This window comes from Ammospiza caudacuta, chromosome 20 (genome assembly GCF_027887145.1).
Source record: "Ammospiza caudacuta isolate bAmmCau1 chromosome 20, bAmmCau1.pri, whole genome shotgun sequence".
NCBI lineage: Eukaryota > Metazoa > Chordata > Aves > Passeriformes > Passerellidae > Ammospiza > Ammospiza caudacuta.
The window spans coordinates 2,857,409-2,870,459 of record NC_080612.1 but is presented as its reverse complement, the minus strand read 5'-3'; the positions used below and the strand labels follow the sequence as shown (position 1 = coordinate 2,870,459).

Below are 13,051 nucleotides of genomic sequence, written 5' to 3'. Positions count from 1 at the left end.
ACTCCAAATTTCTCATTCAGAATTGAGGAGGGGTCCCTTTGATTTAATTTGGCTTTGAGTGAATTTCTGAACTCCAAATTTCTCATTCAGAATTGCACAACGTATTTTGTCCATGTGTAATTTTGTAGCAGGAAAACAGAGGTCCTCACTTTATCTCTAAGGCATGAATAATGAACATAATGAGGCCCAGAGCCCTGCCAATAAACCCTCACAGCCCCGGGGAGATGAGCAGGTAAGTGCATTTCTGATTCTGTGTGTGCTGAAATTTCAGGTGTGGCATGTGGTTAACATTGGAAAAATCCAGTGCAGACAAGCCCGTTGTTTAATCCAGGCTAAATGTATCAAATTAAAGTGTTGTGAGGAACCTGGGCTTTAATTAGATCCATTCTTACCATCTCAGGATGTGGAAAGGCTTGACCAAGGTGCTCATAGAATATATGAGCTGTCACACCTTGGTTCTGTGCATTTAACTGCCCGTTCAGGTACAGCCTCACCTCGGTCCATGGAGTCCCCAAGTGCTGATAGTACAGAGAACACTCTGCCAGCTTAGTGCCTTTATCAGTTTAATTTTGGTGGGGAGTGGAATCTGCACTCAGGCAACATCCATGGGCTGCAATGGGTTTTGGCCACTGCCCACTCTTGATTCCAGAGACCAGACCTGAAGCCATTTCTGTTTTGAAATAAAAACCATCTCTCTGATAGCACAGGGTTATCTTTGCAGTATATATTTATTAGATGCAAATACATATTTATTAGATGTAAAAACCTGTGAAAGTTTAACAGCCAAAACCCATGCTCAGTTTTGGTGTGGAAACGTGGGGATAACCTACTCAGCTGGACAGTCCTGGAGAACTCATTTCCACTGCCATACCAGGATCTGAGGTTGGCCACAATTCTTTAATTTTCCACTGTAGACCACTTGTCCCAGTTTCACCAAAGTGTTCCGACCCTGGATCAGCCGTGGCACGAAAGCACTGTGGTGTCTGTGGCCCTGCTCTGACTCTGGAGCTGTGCTGGCTGGGCTCATCTCCTGTGAGGCATTATTGCTATCTGTGCATCTTCCCACCCCACTGTCCCAGCAGAAACCACCACAGCCAGTGGGACTGCACCTCAGATAAGAATCTTGGAGAAGCCACTGAAGGGGAAAACTTAAATGGATTTTTAAATGGATCATATGGTGATGGAATGAGGAATGAAGGGGAAATATTTCCATAAAATCCTGTAGTTTTGCACGGGTAACTGGTAGGCATTCTTTCTTAATTATGGCACTGGTGCTTGTGAGGACAGTCAGATCCTGATTCCCCCTTCCCCTCACTGGTGTGGACAGTCAGATCCTGATTCCCATTCCCCTCACTGGTGCCTGTGTGGACAGTCAGATCCTGATTCCCCCTTCCCCTCACTGGTGTGGACAGTCAGATCCTGATTCCCCATTCCTGGCACTGGTGTGGACAGTCAGATCCTGATTCCCCATTCCTGGCACTGGTATGGACAGTCAGATCCTGATTCCCCATTCCTGGCACTGGTACGGACAGTCAGATCCTGATTCCCCCTTCCCCTCACTGGTGTGGACAGTCAGATCCTGATTCCCCATTCCTGGCACTGGTACGGACAGTCAGATCCTGATTCCCCCTTCCCCTCTCATGCTGTGGCATTTGCTCAGGGCCACCAGAGTCACTGCAGCCCCTGCACCCTGTCACTGTTGGGGAGAGCTCAGAGCCACCTGGATGCTCTGGGGCCGGGAGAAGGGCAGTCCCTCATCACCCCATGTCCCGAGGTGAGCTTGGAGCTGAGAGCCAGGACATACATGAATCTTTCCAAGCTGCTGTTGGATTTTGGGTACATAACTGTAATCGTGGCTTAGGTAAGGCTGAGCAGGCACACACAGCTCTGGCTCAGCACTTGTTTTCTGGCTGATATAGGTAGTTCCCATCTCTTCCTTAGGAGAATCACCTCCTCCAGGCTGAGCTCTGCCACAGGAGTTGGAGTGAATAGGACTTGTCAACGTTGTTTCTGAGGATTTAGCTCAAATTCAAGTGGAACCCACGGGAGTTTAATTCCATTAGCACTCCTAGCCCGGTATGGGATTGAAACCCATTTCCAGGTTTGAAATCTTGAAAACACTCCCTGGGCATGGTCTTGCAAGCCCATAAATCCCCTCTTAGCACCTATCTCTTTCCCAGGAAACATCTCACTGTATGCAGCTACTGTGCCAATGTGCATAACTGCCTCTCATCTTCCCAGGAAACATCATTTGGCTCCGAGTGCTGTGCTTCAGTGAATAATCATTTATATCATCACGTATCTGTGCGTTTATTTTCGCGGTGGCCATTACTAATGGTGTGCTGCACTTAAGGAAAACCTGCAGCGAGCGGGAAATCCACTGCCCGTTGACAATAATGTTCAGTGCTGGAAGTAGTGAGGCGAGTCTCTGCACGGGGGCTCAGAGGGAAGGCAAAGCTCAGAGATCAGCCGGGGTCCCCAGCAGGCCATCCTGGCTTTTCCCGCTTCAAAGAAAAAAAAAAATTAATAGAAAGAAATTAAATTTCCGTTAAAACCAAAAAATTGCTAAATGCAATACGATGTTTTCGATGGTGCTTTCATCCCGCGGAGCTCTAGCGAGTGATGTTCGTGTAGCTATCGCGACCGATGCTCGCGTGCGTGTGCCGCCATCCCGGGGCAGCGGGGACTGTCCGGCTTCGCGGGTCCCTCGCACCGCCCGAGGAGCCGCTGCCGGAGGAGCCGCTGCCGGAGGCTCCGCGGGCTGCTGGGGCCGGGGCTGGCGGAGGGAGCGCGGCTCCCGCGGAGCCTCCCCCGCCCGGCCGGGCCGCCCCCGCCGCGGGGACCCCGGCGGAGCGCGGGGCGGGGCCGGCGGAGGGCGGAGCCGGCGGGCGGCGGCGGCGGCTCCGGGAGCGGCGCGCAGTGCGGAGCGGAGCCGGGCGGGAGAGGGGTCCGGCCGGCGCCTGCAGCCGGGCCGGGCGGAGCAGAGCAGAGCGGAGCCCAGCCCCGCGGGGATTACAGGCTTGCGAGGCTGTTTCGGCGGGGCCGGAGGAGCCGGGGCCGGGCCGCTGCCTGTCCCCCATGGAATTCACCTGAGCGCGGCCGCGACGGGAGGGACGGCGCCCGGCGGGAGCCCGCTTTGGCTCGGGAGAGGACGGGCATGACTTTTTAACCAAAACAAAACCAATCGGTCCCCCAAACGCCCCGGCAAACAGCGGAAGAGAACCCAAAAAGCCGCGCCAAGGAAGGGACGCGCAGCCGCCGGCGCTGGAGCCGCGGAGGGAGGGAGGAGGCGCCGCGGCCGCACCGCCCCGCACCGCCCCGCACCCGGAGGTGCCGCCGCTGTCCCCGGCCGCCGCCGCCGCACATGGTTTTCTTTGTCCTGCTGCCGCTTCTGTAGCGCCCGCTCCGCGCTCCCCGCACGCCGCGCTCCGCTCGCTCCTGCCGGGAACCATCTTGCGGGAGCGGGGAAGGGGTCGGCGGCCCGGCGAGGATGCCCGCCCGGCGGCCGGCCCGCGGAGTCGCTTCCCCGCGCAGGATTAGTTGGGGTTTGGCCGCGGGACGCTGAGAGCCGCGCTGGATCGGAGTTGCCGCACTCGCCCGTCCCTCCCGCACCGCCATGAGCCGCGGGCCGGCCGCCCCGCGGAGCCCCCGGACAGCAGGTAACCACGGGCCGGGCTCGCTGCGGCTCCTGCGGCGGGAGGGAGCGGCCCCGGGCCCGGACAGCCCGGACGGGCCGGGCGGAGGGGGCGGCGGGGCCGCGCTGGCTCCGCGGGCAGGTGCGGGGCCGGTGCAAGTGCCGCGGCCGTGCCGTGCCAGCAGTGAGTCAGGCTGCGCTGTCTGGACAGGAAATATTTTAGTCATTCATATCCCCGAACGGCAGCGCATTCCTTGGTGAGGGAAAAATACTCTTTGGGTCATTTTTTTTCTGTGTGGTTTGTTGGGTTTTTTTTTTTTTTTCTTTAAGCCCAGGGATTGCTGAGTTGTTTCATTTCGCGGTGAAAAGGATTAAGCTGCGCTTGGTAACAAGGGGATTTGTAAGGGAAAACGGTCCAAGTGCGAGGAAGGGAACTGTGTGTCAGCAGCTCCGGCTCCGTGCAGGAGGAACCGAGGGGGCTCCTCGGGCACAGCACCTCGGATAACCCGGTGCTGTCCCCAGATGTCACGGTGCCAGCAGACAGTGCTCATCAGCTGCTCAGTGAGACCTGGAAGATCGGGATAAAGGGGAGCGAAGGAGGAGTTGTTGGTGGAAGGGAAGGAGAGCCGAGCTCCTCTCCGCCGCTGGAGCATCCAGGTTCGGCCACATCGTACCCAGCGTGCACATAAAGGCACTTTGTTGTCTGCGCCGATCCCTGTCAGCGCTGAGCGGGGTTTAGTCAGCATGCACAGGCAGCGAATTTCATCCTTCTGGGGTAGTGCTGAGTTGTTGCGGCTTTTTGAATCAGTTGGGTTTTTTGTTCCTTTAGTGTTGTTGCGTGGTGTGACTGCCTAGCTGTGGGAAAATAATAGTTGTATGGAAATGGATAACGCTGCGTGTTCGCCTCTGTATCACCGGTACATCACCCTAATTGCTATTTTGTATTTAAAATCCAGTTTTTATATAAGGAAACAGGCAGGCCAAGTTCATCTCACTGCTCTAGCCAGCCTTTGGGTTATTTTCTCGGTATCTCAGCGTGGTTTTTTCAAGTTGCTCTTCCATTCAGTTGTGTGTGGTCAGTAACGCAAAATGAGCTTTGTCTTTGTAAAATAATTCCTTTTTTAGATGTATGTTATGTGGATAATCATCTGCCAGGTTGCTCCGGAGCAGTCCCCGGGCAGGCTGCGTTTTGTTCGAGGTGTGCCCCTTCCAGGTGGCACTGCCCTGTTTGTCACTGGGGTGTGCGATATCACAGGAAAAGATTGCACCTGAAAAACCATGGCTTCAAAAACAATCTCTTGGTTTATGCTTGACATTAAAGCAAACTTCTTAAAAAAGATGTTTTCCTCTTTGTAGCTTGGGAAAATCAAACGTGGAGCTTCCCTGTGCTTCCCTGTGCTTTCAGTTTTGAAACAGTAACATAAAGTAATAGCTGAAACTGTAAGAAGTTTGTTTGGTTTTTTAAATTGGATTTTCTTTCTAAAAAGAAGGACTGGTTCAGAGAGTTTTGACTTCAGAGAAAAGCTGCATTTGGGAAGACAACAACAGCTGAAATTCACTGGGAAAGATTATTTTTAAGCAGGCTGATTGGCAAGGGCAGGAAAGCATTGAGCCTCTTGTTGGAGTAACATTGGGCTGCTCTTTAAAGCACATGGCCCTCTTGATCTCTTCAATTTGTGCATTATTCACATATTTTCATTAATTTAGAGAAAGTCGTCACTGCTTAATAAATCCATCATTGGGTAATAAATCCAGTGTTTACAAGGTATTTAGTTGAGGCGAAATTGCACCAGCTCGGCTTTCAAATAAGCCAGCAGTAATCTTGTAAAATTTGTCTCGAAGTCTGAAAAAAAAATACAGCTATTTTTAATAATTAATCATAGAAATCTTGTCTGTCACTAACTTGAGGGCAAACAAATTTTTTCAGTGTATTCCTACACTGTGATGCACGGTCTGAGCCATGTCTCACTCATTTATCGGGAGTTTCGCATCCAAGTTTTTAGTGCAGTCGAGATAGCGAATGTATTTGTTGGTTGTCTGGTGATTTTTATCTGGTTTTGAATTGAGAAATTCCTTCCCTTTAACAAAAAAGCCCCATAGCCTGTTTTCAATTATTGTTCCTGAATCCAGCAAGAAAACAGTTTCTAGGGAAAAATTAAAATCTTTCTCAAGTGTTACATATTAACCCTGTTTGCAGTGTTCTGCTCCTGAGCACGTTTTCCCTGTATTTTCCAAGAGCAGCCTGGTTCTCAGCAGGGCTGGTTTCAAAATTGAACAGCTCTGTGCTTTTTTGGGTGCTTTTTGTGGGAGAAGTTTGAGCTGTAGCTGCCTGTGTGTGTTTTGTGTGTGTTTGTGCCCAAACACAGCAGCAGAAACTGAGTGTTTGGTGCTTTTGGTTTCGGGGTGTTTGCAAAATGAACATTTTCAGTGTTCCTTCCCTGCCTGGTTTTGTGCCGTTGGAATTTCTGAAAGGAGGAGATGAATGGTTTTGTGTGAAACTGAAATAAAGCTTTTTAAATGGGTAGAGAGCTGAGCTGGCACCCTGGCATAGAAACAGCAGGAATAGACAAGCTACTAACACAGTATTAAGGGGAAAAACCTCTCTGGATAAAGGTGGCTTGATGAAAAAGAAAAGGTTTATTAGTTTACACAGTGAGGTGTCAAGAAGCAGTTATTCTGAGGAAGGCAAAGCTGACATGGAAATATTCGCTGATCCTGACACTCTGTATTTTTCAAAGAGTTTGCAATAGCAATTTATGAAATTACTAACCTAAGTTATCAACGCTGCTTTGAAGGTGGTAAAAATCAAATGTTCACACAGCAGGGATCCCAAAAATACTTTAAAAATTAATTAAGAAATCTGCAGTTCTGGAAATTCCTGAGGCTGGGCTGTCTGGTTGGAAACCGTGACTCTTCTGCATCGCAGAATCAATGTCGGAATGTATTGGGTAATGGCAGTACAAAGATACACTGTCTGTGCAGCTAATGTTGAAGAAAAACCCCATTTCTTTATGAAATAGAATCTTTCCAAAGAAATATCTGCACTGCAGGGCGGCGAAGCACAGCCAAACAGCACCACCTCATGGACACGGCCTCGGAGCCGCCGCTTCCAGCGCCCCTGGTTTTGTCTCCTGATTTGTTTCCCTAAAATACACACACCTCTGCCTGTGCATAAATACCCCGTGCCTTGGAAATCTATCACTGCTGGAAAATGTAACTTCTTTTTTTTCTTCTTTTTTTATTGGTCTTTCAGGCATCTGATGCCAGCTCTGAGAAACTGTTCAACGCTGTCACAAATAAAGGTAAGGCTGCAATTCACATCCCAAACAGATTTATTTTCCTTTTTTCCCCACACGTTTCTTTTCATGGCAATTTCAATGGGAGATGAAATGTAACTTGTCTTGCAGAAATGTCACAATCAGCTTGTTAGTGCTTTTTATGTTTCTCTGGGTTTCAGACGTGTTCTGTATGCTTGGTAATTGCTTTGCTTAATATAAAATATAGGCTTTAAATAATGCATTGCCTGCCAGGTCAGAATTAATTTAAATAACAATATTAGGGAATAGTTTATTTTACAAATGGCTTTAATTTAAGCTCATTTAAATAACTGTAAGAGTTTTCAAAATGTTTTAACTTGATTGTTACTCATCAGCTCCATGATAGACGTGGAATTATGAATAGCCAATTTGCACTGCTGACAGTAATAACCAGCCAACGTTTAGTATTCACAGGATAATAGTCATAAACCGTGGCTTACTGTGCTGTGTGCTTTCTGTGGAGTTAATAAATGATAGAGAGGGCCACATTTAAATATTCAGTATCCCATTAATTTCTTCCAAACAGCAATCCAAAGACAGAGCTGCTAATGATATAACAGCACATTAAGGGAAAGCTTGCCCTAAATCAGCGCCCGTGAGCTGCCGTGTGGAGCTGGGCCCTTGTTAGAAAGCTTTGGGGATCCTTTCCATGTAATTCCCCTTTTTGGTCTGATTTGTGTTTTTGCAAGGAGGGTGGAGGGAGCAGCTCCAGGCGTGAGTTGCACAAACAAGTATAATTCAAAGCCTTGAGAACGTGGCTGGTTTTTACCCCAGTGTCCTGCTTTTCTCCAGCAGCACATGGGAAGTGCCTGGAGCAGGGTGAGCTTCTGGCTGTAAACCTGGGTTTTATCTGATGGGGTTTGGATCACTCTTGGCCTTACAAGAGGCAGATTTGACTGGTTTGAAATTCAGGTGTGTTCTGTTGGCCGGGTGTGGTTTTGCTCAGTGTTTGCCCTGTGTGCTTCTCCCCGTGTTCGGTTTGTCACTCCAGTGAGTCCAGTATTCCAGTATTTCTCTGTGCTTTTCAATTCCACAAAGCTGGGATGGTTTAACTGGGGACAGAATGTGACCCCGTTACCTTTGGGATTCCCATGCTGATCCGCTGCTGCTTCTGAAGGCTTCTGCTGCATATTGAATTATACCTGGATTTAATTGCATTACAGATCCATAGTCCTGTTTTTCATGTATTAGCATCCTCTGGAAGTAGTCTGGATTATTTCTGTGGTCTAACCAGGTTATCTCAGTTGGCAAGCTGATTTATCCTTTGTGATTAATGGCATTTACAGGTTCCCCAGGCCTCTCCGGAGGCTGAGAATAGGTGGCACAACCATTAGAAAGGAAGAGCTTCGTGTCTGGAGTGACCCCAGGCCCCCAAACTACATGTGACTGCATCTTTATTTTGCTAATTTGCTGTAAAAAGCTTTGGCATTTGAGCAGCCCTTTCTTGGGGCTGGGCCAGGGCAGGAGAAGCCGGGTGAATCCACATTCCTGGTGCAGGCCTGTAACCAGGGTGAAGGGCTCCTCTCCTCCCCAGGAGGTGACTGATGAAGAGTAGGCCCCTCTTCCTCTTCCTTTGGTTTTCTTTTTTGACTCAAACACATTTCCCACATTCTTATTGCTGTTTACTTACGGAGCTTGATTCGTGGCATCCCTTTGGATGTGAATACCCATGCTTGACAGGGAGCCTTTTCTTCAGAGGTACTTTTCTTTGGTGATTTAGTTCCCTTGAAAGGATTAGGGTTTCTTTGTGTAGCCTAAAATCAACATGGGCTTTTCGAAGCTTTGCTTGGGAAACCATACACAAATAAGCTTTTTAGTTGATGGTAGATTATTCCTTTGCCCCTTATTTCCATCAAAATGGCATCTTTCTTTTCTCCTCCTGAGTTTCCCCTTAAAGCCATATGCTAATTCCTGTTGGTAACATGAATGACAAGGGAGGAATCAATGCAAATCCAGGTGCGGCCAAACTAGGCTGGCTGGTATTTTCTTTATTTTTTTTTTTTTCCTTACCCTCTTTTTTTTCTTTTTTTCCACTGGGAGAAAGAGATTAAGGGGAAAGAGAACGGAAAAAGCATAGGGGACAGTTTTGTCAAAGGGATTAGCATTCAGACTACAAAATACCAGGAAAAGAAGCTCAGAAAAGCTCCCCTGTTTGGAGATAATGTCAGTAATTGCTGGCAGGCAGGTGCTGGGCTCTCTGCCGGGGCTGGGGGGGCTGTTCCTGCTCTCAGTGTAGCCCTGGGGAGCTCTGAGTGCCCGGGGGCTGTCAGTTTGATAAATTCCGAGTTCAAGTTCCTTCTCCACAGCTCAGGCTGTTCGCTTCCAAGCCAGCTCTTCCCCACTGTGTTGTCCACGGCTGCTTTTGCCAAAAGCAATAAAAGTCACTCGTAAGAAAGGTCAGATTTGCATTGGGTAAATCATGATGAAAGCTGCTAGGCTGGGAGGGCTGGGCAGCCCTCTGTGTCCATGGCCTCTCCTCTTGGGTGTCCCACAGCCACCCGTGTCTCACACGCTGCTTGGGTTTTTCTTGCCTTTTAAAAATTTTTTTTAGTATTATTCCTAACTGAAGTAGCAGAAATTACAGAAGTAATTTATCTACAGAGCAGGTAAAAATCCTGAAGCATTTTGCATCTCATATATACATTTTGTCCCCTTTCTGTCATTTCGTTGTGGACTTCAAGGCTTAAGATGTGTTCAGGCTCATGGAGTGATGGATTAGTGTGGATGTGTAATGTGGAACAGCCCCTTCCTCAGAAACACTAAGAATTTAAAAAATCCAGAGCCAAGTGAAATCCCCCTCAGGCCTCTCTAGAAGAGCTGGTAAAACCCCTTGAGGAGAAGTCTCTCAGCTCCCATTTAGGACTTGGCTGCCCTTGGAGCTGAATGGAAAGGTGCATCGCTGAATCTAGAAGGGTTCTGTGAGCTGTGGGGGCAGCCAGTGGATGTTGGGGTCCCCTCAGGGCTGTGAGGCACCCCTGTCACCTGCGTGCTGCCACCACTCCCAATGGTGTGCAGCAGGGCTGGGAATTTGGGAGGGATGGAGCTTGGTCCCCAGAGCAGGAGCTCCTCAAGGAGAGGTCCCTGTTTGTGGGTCAGAGCCCTGCATCCCTTGGCTTTGGCAGGAATACCCTGCAATGGTTAAATTACCCAGGGAGATGGCTCCCTTGGGAACCCAGGTGGCTGTGCAGGCAGGGGAGCTGGGCCTTGGTGGTGCTTGACAAAGGAGCTGTCAGTGCCTGAATAAACGAGCTGGGGAAGAGCTGGCAGAGGAGAGCATCCCCACCTGCAGCTCCTGCTCTCCCTCCCTCACTCCCCGTGGGATGGCCCTTCAGTTGGAATTGCTGCTCGTACTCTGTGTGTCACTGAAGGAACAGAGCTGCCCCACACCCTGAGAGTTTCACCTCAGCACCATTAATCCCAGCCAAAGTACAGGGTTTGTTCATGAATTTTTGTAACATGACTTCTCAGCGTAATTAAATTCCATTATCTCTCAATAATTTAAATACACACATCTGAAGCTGCAGAGCAGGCAGCTCTTACTACGACTGTGTGGTTCATTTATGTTAACTCCCTCCTACATACCCTTGGAAAACAGCTTTTCCTGAAGGGAGAAATGAGTCCCAGAGTGGTGAAGTTTTCATTTGTGCTGTATATTGAAGTTTGCCTTTGATCAGAAGCACAATTGGGCTGTTAGAGCTTTTTATGTTCAAATTGTTTACAGGATGTTCATGTAAACTTTATGAATCCTTCTGCTGCGTGGCACCACCAGCTGTCAGGGAAATATTTATACTCTCAGCTGGAGGTAGATCAAGGCATCTGGGTTAGGAGGCCGCACTGGTGGCTGAAATACCAGTCAGATCAAGCCCTGGCTTTTTAGGTGCTTCTACAGCAATATCCTGCCCTAAAAAAAACCCAGGCGTGTTGTTGTTTCTCCCCTTGGCTGCTGTGGTGAAGCATTTCTTGAGGATCCTCTACAACATCTGTTTCTGTAAACAAGCGGGGAGCTGAAGCTGGCAATTCCTTCCCTGCTGATCCCTTCGCAGGAGATCCTTGGCTGTGGAGAGGTGCTCTCACTTGTGAATAAACCATCCCCACGTGTGTAAGCCATCCCCACGGGAATCAACCATCCCCACGCGAATGAACCACCCCCATGCGAATAAACCATCCCCACACAAATGAGCTGTCCCCACGCGAATGAACCACCTCCACGCGAATAAAGCACCTCCACGCGAATAAAGCACCTCCACGCGAATAAAGCACCTCCACGCGAATAAACCACCTCCACGTGAATAAATCACCCCCACGCGAATAAACCATCCCCACGTGTATAAACCACTCCGACGTGAATAAACCATCCCCACGTGAATAGACCATCCCCACATGAATAAACCATCCCCGTGGCTTCTCAGGGTGGGTGTAAGTGTATCCAGCACTCTGCAGGCAGCACATGTGCAGTGTTAATGTGATCAGAGGGGCTGCCTCCCTCCTTTCCAGGGTCTGGAGGAATCCACAGAACATCCTCACTCACTTTTGGGGTGTATTCTCAGTCTCATGTGCAGTTTTTGGGATGGCTTCTCCCTGCTCCCTCTTCTCACTGAAATACCTCTTCCTCTCCTGCTCTTGGAGCTCTGGAGCAACCCCAGCCCTGCAGGGAACTGGCCCCAGGCCAGCAAACCTCAGGGACTGCTGAATCATGCCTGGTTTTGTGGCAGTTTTGATGTGACCCCACAAGTGGCATCTCCTCCCCTTTCTGGTGGAGGCTTCCTTGGTGGCTTTGAGTCACTGCTTTGCTGGTGTTTTGTGGGTTTCAAATGCCTTTTCAGTATTTTCCATGTGGAAGTTCAGTGTCTCATTAGGGAGAGGCTGAGCAGTGGAAAAAGCTGTGGGTTTGGGGAGGCTGGGTTTAGGGTACCCCTGCGTTATGTTAGAAGAACTGCTGGGTCACTTCACTCTTCACTTGTGAGTGAAGCAGAGAAAAAGGTCAATAAATGCCTTGCAGTGGTGCTTTGTTCTGCTGCACAATGAGCAAGGCAGCTGTTCTGTGCCAGGGAGGCTTCGTGTGAGCAGGGAATTGGTTCAGAACATCCCTTATGGCTGCACCTCCTCAGCACAAACCACTCCTCTCCAGTCCTACACCTTCCATGCCCTCTCCTCGATGTGTTTGTGGTTTTTTGGCTGGACTCTGGCTGCCAGCTGAGTTCTGGGCTGCCAGGGCTGTGGGGTGCATGGGCTGTGGGGTGCCAGGGCTGTGGCTCCCGGGACTGGGAGGTGCCAGGTCTGTGGGGTCCCAATGCTGTTCTGTAGCTGCAGGAAAAGGTCACTGGATAATGGGATGTGTCCAAAGGGGCAGGTGAAAGTCTGAGGTAGCCTCTTCCAAAAATTTCAGATTCTCAAGTTAAACTCACAAAACAGGAGCTTGTCAAGGCTTCATAGGTAACCTGTAGGTCAGTAATTCAAAATAAAAGCAGAAAGCAGCCAGCATGGGACAAGCACCTGAAGGCATTGGCTTTTCCTGACCAAAGCAGCAGAGGGAGAAGTTGCAGGTGTTGTTCTGGGCATCTCTGCCCACCTGGGCTGGTATCAGGTACATTTGTGGTCAGTTAGTGATCACATGCACCAAGAGTTCATTTAAAGGTGTGGGTTTTTGCAAAGTCAAGCTATTCCAGGCTAGGGAGCAAAATGGCAATATTTGCCAGCACAATTGTATCTAATATGGGGGAGTATTTGTTTTGTAGATTAGCCTGTATTTGATTTTCTCAAAAAAGACATAAGTGTGGGGCTGTAAATTTGTGCTAATTGACTCAAAAGAAGGTGGAAAAATTCTGGGGATAGGAATGTTTTGGTGACAGAGCCTGCCTTGCCATACCTGTGGTTGGGGGTCCAGGCTGGAGGCTGCTGTGGGATTTGGTGAATGGAGCATCCTGCAGACCTCCCCTCTCTGGCCTGCTGTTAGTCTCTCCCTTGTAATAAAATATTATTTTCTCTGAAAATGTATGTTTATTTAACTAGGTCTCTTTTTGCTTCACAATCTGGATTCCATTCAGTCAGTTACCACTCCAATTAACTAACAATTATTTAACATTAACAGTAATTACAGACG

The 13,051-nt window shown here is 49.1% G+C and overlaps 1 protein-coding gene across 2 annotated transcripts in view; it reads left to right on the top strand.

The window, feature by feature from the left end:
* AUTS2 (activator of transcription and developmental regulator AUTS2) overlaps nt 1-13,051 on the top strand; it is an 803,165-nt gene that overhangs the window by 723,095 nt on the left and 67,019 nt on the right. For both annotated transcript variants that reach the window (XM_058817763.1, XM_058817762.1), the window contains exon 6: nt 6,888-6,936. In XM_058817763.1, the coding sequence (XP_058673746.1) occupies nt 6,888-6,936 (49 nt within the window). The remainder of the gene's footprint in view (nt 1-6,887; nt 6,937-13,051) is intronic.